Source organism: Austrofundulus limnaeus, unplaced genomic scaffold, assembly GCF_001266775.1.
Source record: "Austrofundulus limnaeus strain Quisiro unplaced genomic scaffold, Austrofundulus_limnaeus-1.0 Scaffold1, whole genome shotgun sequence".
Classification (NCBI taxonomy): Eukaryota; Metazoa; Chordata; class Actinopteri; order Cyprinodontiformes; family Rivulidae; genus Austrofundulus; species Austrofundulus limnaeus.
The window spans coordinates 7912062-7923287 of record NW_013952403.1 but is presented as its reverse complement, the minus strand read 5'-3'; the positions used below and the strand labels follow the sequence as shown (position 1 = coordinate 7923287).

The 11226-nt window shown below is 38.6% G+C and overlaps 1 protein-coding gene across 1 annotated transcript in view; it reads right to left on the bottom strand.

Annotated features, from left to right (window-relative positions):
* Positions 1-3127: 3127 nt before the first annotated feature.
* Positions 3128-11226, bottom strand: part of LOC106514238 (uncharacterized) — an 11258-nt gene continuing 3159 nt past the window's right edge. The window contains exons 2-4 of the mRNA XM_014003404.1: positions 4805-5149; positions 3691-3809; positions 3128-3568 (exon numbers count right to left, since the gene is read on the bottom strand). Of these exons, the coding sequence (XP_013858858.1) occupies positions 3491-3568; positions 3691-3809; positions 4805-5149 (542 nt within the window). The 3' untranslated portion in view covers positions 3128-3490. The remainder of the gene's footprint in view (positions 3569-3690; positions 3810-4804; positions 5150-11226) is intronic.

Below are 11226 nucleotides of genomic sequence, written 5' to 3'. Positions count from 1 at the left end.
GTTTGTTTGTTTGTTTGTTTGTTTGTTTGTTTGTTTGTTTGTTTGTTTGTTTGTTTGTTTGTTTGTTTGTTTGTTTGTTTGTTTGTTTGTTTGTTTGTCTTTTTAGCTCATGGACATGGAGAAAATTCAATGTATGCTCGGGCAGCAAAGGCTCATCGGACTTTTCATAATTTAAAATTTGAGTATATGTGACAAATCTACATATGGGCTTAAATCTAATCTAAATGTCTCTTGTGGTAACTTATTTTATATTTAATCTTAACATAATTCAAAGATAAAGTGAGTACAGATACATGAAAGTACAAATACATGAAAAATGCACAAACAAAGTACTTGTACTTTGTTACATCCCACCACTAATTGTCTTCTATAACTCTATGGTTCAAATTTATTTGAGACGCCTACTGATCATCCAGTAAGATAAATATGTTACTGGTTGTTAAAAGCTGGATAAAGAATATTTAAATTTTTACTATTTTTTTACCTATTTATTTTCTCTTTCCCTCCTGAGGAATGGCCTCCTTGTTGTGTTTAGGGGGGCTGTGTGTCTCAGTGATCCTAAGAGATGGACAAGCAAGAGTTAGGTGGGACACCCAACAAGTCTTAGGGTGGAGGCCTGACAAAGCACGGTTAATTTCTTGGAGGTGGGACACAGCTAACAGTAACGACCCGATCCCATTAAAAGAACACTTAAAAAGTGCTAGAGCAGATGATGCCCCTTCACAGTTCTGCCCCCCACCCCCACCCCCAGCCCCAATATATGCTGAGAACAAGCCCTGGTGGAAAGTTTGGTATCTCTGTAGAGGCGTGTATTTTTAACTTCAGCACTCAAAATGAGTTTAACCATGAGTAGTACTGTTTTTAGGGCAAAAACGAAACCACAGAGCAAAACAATTGGTTAAAGCAGTGTCAATCATAAAGGGTGAGCCATTTTGACACCACAATATTTAAATTTGAAACCCCTTGCAGAATCTATGAGATGTTCAAATGGGTCTGTGGGGCCCCAGTGGTGTTTAAATCCTTGTAAGTTGTGTTTCTAATAGTTTTTTATCATGTTTATAGAGATTGGTGAGCCCAAAATGCAGAACAAAATTCAAAAACTCGAAGTTGAAAACAAGGAAATTAATTTATTTACAGTAACAAAAATCTGACATGGCAGCAAAAATATTCACAAGAAAAAAAATCACAAAGACTCAAGGTGAAAAAAAAACATGAATTGCTGAGGAGCAAAAAGCACAATAATCAGAATATGAAATAAACGAGCAAAGCAATGAGAAGTGATAAACACCTAGGGAGAGGTAAGGAGGAGCAGGTTAGAGTGGGCAGGGCTGACAAAATGTTAACTGATGACATGTAGAAAACACAGGAAGCAGAAGTCAAACACAAATATCCTAGAATAAAAGCATAAACTATGAAGGAATAAAACTAAAAGATAAAATAAAAAACTAAATATTTTACAGAAAAACACATATATATGACTTTATTTTTCTTTTGACATTCGCTGCTTTATCCCTTGTTTTTAATTCAGTCTTGTTAGAGAAGAAACTGATACCTTGGTGTGACCTTAAAGGGAAGTTTTTTAAAAAAAAGGACACCGGACAGGTTAGACAAAGAAATAGTGAAGACTCAGGGCTAGGTAATAAAACAATACCAATATATATCACAATATACATGATCACTATCAATATAAAATATGTCCAATAGAACAACCCATTCTCACTCCCAAGTCGTCACATATTGACGCGTTGGCAAGGTTCCCTCTACGTCCGATTTTGACGCGCAGGGTACCCCCGTCACGTCAGTTACTGACGAGATGGGGCGAAGTCTGTTGTCATATTTTCAGAAAGTGTATAAAATGCGCGAAAACGACCGTTCCAAAGCCTGAAATTGGCTTTGTTCACTTTAGACATCCTGTCCCTGACCGTAGTACCTAAAATTAACCATTTTTAGAAAATGTACGAAATTCACGTCAACATGTTCTAAAGCGTAAAATGAGCAAATAATCACCATGGACATCCTACCCCTGATCCCAGTACCTAAACTTAACCATTAATCCTGATCCCTCATGTTAACCTCAGACCCCCGACCCAAAGACCCCTGGTGGCGMAACCCGGAAAATCCGCGGGCGTCAAGGACTGACACGAGGGGGGTACCCTGCGCGTCAAAATAAGACGCAGAGGGAACGTTTGGAAAAGCGTCAATATGTGACGACTTGGGAGTGAGAATGTGTAGAATAGAATGGTAATTTCACTGAACTCTTCTCCTGAACCACACTGCATTCTGGGGGATGTAGGCTTACTCTTTGGTAAGCAAGCAGCAACCTCATGAGCAACATGTGCAGCAACGCTTTCATGTTTCACTGCCATGACTCTCAGCTGCTTCAAAATGAAAAGAACAGCATGAAGTGAAAGGTGTAAATGAATGCCGAGAGGAAATTTTGGATAAAAAAGGTAAAGGTACTTTATGTTCCCATGCAATAATGAAATTTGTGCTCTGCGTTTGACCCATCACACGTGAGAGACACCCAAGTGGAGAAGCGGGCAGCTATTTAAATGTCCTGGGAGGAGTTGGAGGTTGGATGACTTGCTCAAGGACACTACGTCATGTGGGCATGGTGGGGAGTCAAACATGTGACTTTCTGGTCCCAAGCTGACTGCTCTACCACACCACCGCAGTCGCCCAATAAAAGATAAAAGAGGTCACATCACCAGTTTGGCAGTATTTATCAGACTTGTTTCAAACAGGTAAAGCAAAATAGTAATCATTCAGTATTATACTAATTGCACTTCCTGCCATTGTTTTTTTCTTTGTTAAAGGTAGCACAACTGTCTCTGTTTCTGCATGACCTGTACACCTGTTCCCCCATGTTTGTCATGTATGTCTTCTTGAATGGGTTTTCTTAACTGTTTGTACAGCACCATATGAAATTATTTCAGTGAAAGGCGCTATATAAATAAAATTTTACTTACTTACTTACTTACTTACTTACTTACTTACTTACTTACTTACTTACTTACTTACTTACTTACTTACTTACTTACTTACTTACTTANCTTACTTACTTACTTACTTACTTACTTACTTACTTACTTACTTACTTACTTACTTACTTACTTACTTACTTACTTACTTACTTACTTACTTCCTGGTTTTATTGATTTTATACTAATCAGCATACAGCTTAATCAATAGAGCACTGCAGTGCTGATTAGGAGTCACATAATATAGTATTTGTTTGTTTTTGTTGCTCTGTTGAGTACTTTGTTTTCTTTTTTTCTAACTCTTTACCTCAGACCACAAGGCTTCAAGGCATTTCCGGGGCATGAAGTTTAGAGGACCATTTTTTAGTGCACAGTGTATGCAGTGGTTTATGCCATATTTTTTCAGATAATTGACCAAGTAAAAAACATGATTACCAAACCAACACTTGTTCTCACCACCATAAAACTGTCAGAATCAAGTGTTTTTAAGAACTTCTGGAGGTCTTTGTTCAGTACGGTTTGCTGCTGATCAACGTCTCCAAGGTTAAATCCGCTGAAGGTTGTAGCTCTGCATTCAGCACCTTAGTCTGCACACAAACCAGTCACAATTACACCAAAACAAAGACTTTGACATTAATTTAATGGTGCAAAGGAAGCAAAGTCATTGCTCTCTAATTATTTTGAATCAAACCGATGTGTGATGTATTACCTGACTTTCTCCTGATTTCCTAAAGCACCTCCGCTTCCAACACACAAAGAAACACACAGCTATAATCAGGACAGCACCAAGAACAGCACCAACCAGGATCCAGACAAAAATACTGTTATCTGAAGAAACAAACATTATTATTAGTATTTTGCAGTTGTATAAATTTGTACAAATTTTGAATTCACGATTTCAAACACTCAAACACAGATAATAGTCTTCTGCCAAATTCCTGTTTCTGTTTTCACAATTTGCTGGATTGGTTTGTTTGATAAAATATTATGCTTGTTTAGTGTGAGAGTCTAATCAAACAAATATATGGGCTACATTTTTTTAAATTAATAAACGATACAAAAGGCTGGCAAGGTGGTAACAAGAACACAAAACAAAAAAGGAAATGAAACACAGAGAAGACGAATCATGGTGTGGAGCAAACACAGTGCCAGACTGAATGTAAAATGAGAAGTTGAGGGAGTTTAGTGACAGGAGCAGGTGAGAGGAATGGAGACACCTGGGCAAAATGTCTACTGGGAACAGGTGAGAGTGGGTAGGGCCTAAGCTGAGGAGCAGAGGCTGACAATAGAAAAGTTCTGAGTGTGGCAGAAATTTAAAAAAAAACCACAGGCAATCTCAGGTAAGAAGCTGAACACAAAGAAAACACACCAAACGCAAGAGAGAAATATAAAAAATAAGCCCCAAACCTAAAAAAATGAACAATGAAACACTCTGATCATGGCATAAAGACAACAGAGATGAGCTGTAAGACGGCATGGAAACAAATAAAATGAAAAAAAAAACTGATACTATAACATTTACTAAATGTGTCCGTTAAACCACAGCCTGTTCCTTTAACTGCACCACACCTAAAACTTATTCACAGCTTTGATTTAGGTTGAATATGTTCCCCCAGACTTTAGCAAAAGCAAATAATCCTACACACTCAGCTTGAAAAAATCCATGCAGTCATTAAAATATCTGCACAACTTGTGCTTTATCTTCTTGAAAAAATCTACAAAATAATGAACTACAACAATCGTATTTTATATTTAAAAGCCATTGCCTTTGAAAATGTGCAAGTATGTGTAAAATGAGAAATAATAGACACGTCGACACTTGCCTTTAACTTTGAGGATAAAACTGATGTCTTTTTCATGTTTTCCATCAGCGTTGTGAACCGTCACAGTGTATTGACCCGTGTCACTCTTTTTCACGTTGGTGATTTTGAGTGTCCCGTTGTTTATGAAAAATTCTGTTCTGTTCTGATACGGTCTTTCTATTGTCACTGAACTTTTCTTTAAATTAAACACAATTTCAAGGTCACTGGTGACATTCTTGTAACACTTCAGCTTGTAGCCAGTTGCATTGTTCATCAGTTTGATGTTCACGGATCCTCCAAGAGCAGGGGAACACAGGGATGTGGTCTGGGTGGCATCACATTCAGTGTCAGGAACTTGAAATACTCCTGCATTTAAATGACATGAAAATAAAATGACTCCATTCAGTCACACTACAACACCTTTAATTTGCTTTGTGTGTGTGTGTGTGCGTGTGTGTGTGTGTGTGAAATGCTGATGATCTTACCATAAGCTCCTCCAGTTAACATCACAAAAACAATAAATTGCTTCATACTCATTTGTGTCAATTTTTGAAATAATCCTACTCAAACAAATCTGGATAGTCTGCAGTGAATCTGCCTCAGACTGTCAGCTCGTAMCAAACACTGACAGGAACCACAAAAGGTGTGGTAACAAAATTTTAGTATGTGAAAGGAAGGAAATGACGCTACAAGTTTCGTTTATCCTTGAGACCAGTTGTTAGAGAGTAGGTAGGTAGGTTTAAAAAATAAACTATACATGAATGAACCGGTCTTTGCTCTGTTAAGCACACATTCAATGAAAGAGAATCTGCAGACAACAGTGAATGGCAAAGACAAGACATGTTTCAACCACATGTTGCCAAGACAGCTTATGAAGCCCAAAAAAGGAAGTGTACTATCAAGATGTACACGCAGGCGGTAAAATTCTAAGCAAAATGAGGAACACTTTGGGTTCATCCTCTTATCTGTTTTGCATCACATAGTRATGTTTTAAGACATAACACTATGGCAAAAGAAAAGGCCTTAGCTTGTTGTCGAACTGGCTGCTCTCTCCTCCTTGCCCCGACCCTTGGCTTTACCCGTCTTTAATCATTGTCATTTCTCTGTTATTTAAGACTGGTTGAAACATAAAAAAAGAAAAAAAAGACTGGTTGAAACATCTATTATTTACTATGGGTGCAACAATACACCAATACACATCAATATGTCCATTATATGACTTATATCAAGGCAAAACAAAAACATTGATCCATATAGTCATCATGTGCCCGATGTGGATGGATAAGCCAAATGACATGATGCCCAACAGAGATTGTCTTAGATGGGTGTATAACAGGGCTATTCAAGTGGCGGCCCGCGGCCCACATCTGGCCTGCGAGTGACCACAGTTCAGCCCACCAATTCATCTCTTAAGCCCAAACCTCCGGATTTTACTTTAATTACTATAAGTTCTTTTAGTTCGACATTGACATGTTTGGTGTCTACAGAAAAATCAGAATCTCGGCTAGAAGCTGGTAAAAACCATCTCTATACACAATCAAGACAGTTAAAATTACAAGCAGTTGAAGATAAAATGATGAAAGTGAAAATAAAATTGGTTTAAAATTTTGGCAAGTCAGAGATGTCAAAATAATATGTGTGTTAAATATGAGGCACAATGTGTTCTTTTTGTTTTTGGTATTGTTTAATTATCACTACTTTTATAGGTTTCTCTGTTGTATTAATGATTAAATGCAGCAAAATAAACTATTTCAAAGGTAACAGATCTTGTAATATTTGGTTTAATTACAGGATGGCTTTAAATGCTGGATGTCCAGCCCCTGAGCTGTTGACCTGCAGTAACTGTGGCCCCAGGAGTAATTTAGATGAACAGCCCTGKTGTATGATATTGCATCATATTAACTGCAGACATGTGAAAAGAATTGAAGTTGTATCATGACAGACTTTGTATCATGATGAACAAATCAATGTATTATATTGTGGTAAAGCAGGTGATTTACATCCCTACTATTTACCATATTGTTATCTCTCTGCAGATTTATTTTACTTGATTCCAAGGTCAACCCTTGTATTTTTTGTAGACCCTTCCTCATTTCCAAGGATGACAAAAGTTCAACCCTTGAAAAAATGAAACACAGAGGAGAGAAGCATGATGTGGGGGTAAACAATGCCAAAATTAATGCAAAGTGGAAAAACTGCGGGTGTTTATAGACGGGAGCAGATGAGAGGAGACACCTGGGCCACATGTCAACTGGGAACAGATGCGAGTGGACGGGCTGAAGCTGAGGAGCAGAGGCTGACAATAGAATGCTGAAGGCGGCAGGAAAACACAGAGAAGCTCAGATAAAAAGTAGAACACACACCATGCACAAGAGACACCATTGCCTGCCTACCTGCCCACTCTCTATCAAGACCACTAAACTCTCTTAAAGGGTTCTGGATCCACAGGCCTCTCCTTTCAAAAAGGTCAGACAAGTTGTAGCTGATCACTTCAAGTACAAAACAATTCCCAGCCCAAAAGTAAAATATCTCCTTCTCTGTAGATAATCTGAGCTCAATACCACTGGCTTCACAAYTGATTACAAATTTGTAAATAAATATCTTTCCATTGTTCTGAAGACCTGTGCAATGACTGGGTTTGAGAGTTTCACTGATACGCCGGACACCAAGGAAGATTTAAGGATTTTATTTAAATATGAGCAGCTGGACCAGGAGCAGCACGTCACTGGGATCTGGAGATCTACACAAGAGATGATCAGGTTGGTGACCAGTTGATGCAGGGGAACAGATCTTGAAAAATATAAAGTCACTAACCTCCTTAGAGTCTGTGAGGTTTGAACAGAACTCTTAAAAGACTTTGAGAGTCTATGTCGGAATCAGTACTTGACACTTCCGGGCCTCGGACTTCGGCGTACTGTGGGCTTGAGGGTTTTCAGTGAGGCAGGCTGGGGTCATGCACATAGGATCAGAGTTCAGAACCAGGTTAAGGGGAGCAGATTAACTCGTGGTCGGGGTACACAGGCAGAGGTCGAAGTCAGGGGATCAGATGGCTGAACAGGTCCGATAGGGAGTGAGGCGGGTGGCAGAGATCCAGAGTCGAGAGCGGGGGTCAAAACCAGGTGATCAGAGTCCGTGACAGTAACGTTCAGGGGCAAGGCAGGAGACGTGGAACCAGAGAGCAGAAACAAGGTTGTGACGAGGTAGGCAGAACAAGACATGGAGAATGCTGGATAGCTACCAGGTAAAACTGTTCATAAATCTGGCGCTGGAGCAGTGGTGAGGGAGAGCTTAAATACTGAGGGGAACAGGTGTATAACATGAGACTGATGAGGAGTTCTGTGACGGTAGGGGCGAAACAATGAGCAGGTTAATTGACTGATGGTAGAAAAATATGACATGGCTTGGACAAAAGCAGAGCATGAGCGTAATTCATTACAACCTGTGTTGGTTTCAGCCTCATAAGCCCAGTTATGTCTTTACGACATGTCAGTCATCTTTGCATCATATGTTTACATGACTGCTTTCAAATATACTGAGGCCTCTGATGTTGTTCCTCTTATTTTCWGTAGCTACTCTCTGCGTTTTAGGATAAATGGTAAATTGACTTTACTTATATACCGCTGTTCTATCCAACCAGGATACTCAAAGTCCTTCACACTGCAATCTGTGCTCTCATTTACCCATGTAAATCRTCCTATAGAGACTAATCTGTGCTTTAAATCACATTCATTCACTGATAGGACACACATCAGAGGCAGTGGGTGTTCAGTGTCCTTCCCAGGAAAGGGTAGAATTGAACCGCCAWCTCTCACATTAGRGAAATGAATCCTCTGACCACTCAGCCACCTTGGGTCCCCAAGTGCTCTGATGCCTATTGGTACCACTGAGGCATCAACTTTCTGCAATCTATCTAAGTTCCTCTTTCTGCTTTTGGTATTTCTCAAATTGCTCTTGTTCCTCATTTTTGATGTCGAAAAAACAACCCACTGTTAGGCCAGCAAGCTTCAGAAACGAAAACAAAGTCAACTTCCACCTGTAAGGATGGTTCAAATCGAATGAGAGTGATGCACTCATAGTTGGAAGTAGGGTTAGCCCTAACCCCTAACCCAGGGGTTAGCCCTAACCCCTAACCCAGGGGTCTGCAACCTTTACAATCAAAAGAGCCATTTATGCTACTTATCTTACTAATAAAATGTGTCCAGAGCCACAAAGCAAGCTACTGGTGGTCCGTGGGCCTTTTTGAGGCCTTTTTGGGAACCTTTACAGCCAGTGGAGGTGACATTATAAAACAAAAAAATGTATTATGAATTTTATTATTTATTATTATTTTTACACATCAGCACAAATGAAAAGACCATATTCATGTAAACAAGAAAAATACTGTATATAGTTTATACAGAATTTTATAAAAACTAGCACAAATGAACTATTCAGGCATATGTTTTTTCAAATTCTTATTATTATAAAGTCTTAAAATTATTTAGAGCTAATTCTGATGGATTTGAGAGAGAGATCATAGAAAGGAGTTGGATTATTTAAGTACAGGCTACAACAACAGGTTAGCATGAGCTAACATCAAAAAGAAAAAATAAGTAGGTCCTCTGGATGGGTTCTTCTTTAGTGAAACGTTTTGTCTCTCCTCCAAGAGACTTCCTCAGTCTGAAGAGTTTCAGGTGAACTCAGCCTTAGAAGCACTGCCTCCACATGGTGGACAAAGAGGTCAGTCACATGCAGAAGAGGGCCATCGCTCAACAATAGGCTTGATTAGCTCTATTGTTCATAGAGGGTGTGCCCCATCACCTGACTTATTGGTTTGGATGTTGTGGTGTTGTGTCATGTGAATGTAGTGAATGCAGGCGGGGCTCAAAGTCCCCTTGTTTTTGTTTTTTCCCTCTTTGTGTTGGTATCATTGGGGCCCTGATTCATACCTTTTGCTTACAGGGGGCTGAGTCACACTTGCAATAACAGCGTTGTAGGAGGAGGACAACTGGACACGAAGGCCTCCACCTCTGTTTCTTTGTCCACCATGTGGAGGCAGTGCTTTTAAGGCTGAGTTCACCTGAAACTCATCAGATTGATGAAGTCTCTTAGACGAGAGATGAAACATTTCACTAAAGGAACTCATCCAGAAGACATCATTTTTTCTTTTTGATTTTTTTCTACCTGGATTACAGAGATGCATCAGGACATGAGCTAACATGTTTTACTTTTTGTATTAGTCGTACTGATCACATATTTACATACAAATTGATTTATGTTGTGAGTATAAAAAACAACAAAAGAAATATTCTGTTATGTTTGGTCACATTCTTAAAGAGCCACTGCAGAGGGACCAAAGAGCTACATGTGGCCCCAGAGCCACAGGTTGCAGACCCAAGCAGAATGTATCAGTCATTGCTTCTCAATCAAGAAGAAAACAGACAGAACAGATCCATTCTGTCCCAGTCAGCTCCTTAATTACATTTTCTTATTGAACTTCCTCACTGCTGAGAAAAGACAAATTATCATGACATTTTTAATGTAGACCACATGTGTCAAACTCAAGGCTGAGTCACCCTCGGTGGCCTGCTGGGGGGGTACCCCCACCCAATAACTTTTTTCAATATAAATCAATCAAAAATATAAATCAAAAATATAAATTAATCAAATTGCAGAACAAGTAATTTTTTTTTACTTATTCAGATTTTTTTTCTATATTGATGGTAAACTTAGGTAAATTTATGATTAAATGCAACAAAATAAATTAATTTAAAATGTGAAATATAAGCTGTTGGCTTTAAGTAACTGAGCGATTTAGTTGCATAGCACAAATTAAGCTGTTTTAAAGTCAGCATTGACCATAAACTACATCTCCAATAATGCATTTCCATCATCCATGGGAATTCCCTGTCAGAAAGTGGGAGAATTAAGATTTCAAGATGACAGCTACTAACTAGAAACTCACCAGTGAGTAAAATTTTATTAGTTTTACTTTTAATATTATATGTTATTATAATATATAATAGTATGATAACATATAATATTATATTATATTTCTGTATTATTTATTTCAGATTTAGTCAGTCATACAGTTCTTTTCAGTGTTTAAAAGAGGACGTGTTTAAAACACTGTTCAGTCAAAGTTAAATATGAAACATCAAAGTTCATTACAACTGGCCCTTTGAGAGCCACCATGTGGCCCTCAGTGAAAATGAGTTTGACACTCCTGTGTAGACTCTCCTAACCCTAACCAGCAGAGGGAAACATCATGTAATGTCAACTAATGTGAACCATAAAGTTTCACTGAAGCCACCACTAGGTGACTGTGTAGAGCCATGTGAGTTCATCTGGACGAGATGTGGATTGGATTCATTTACCACTGAACTTAAGAAACGTTATCCATCTCTACATAATCTATATTTTATTCAGTTATCTTGTGTGTGTGTGTGTGTGTGTGTGTGTGT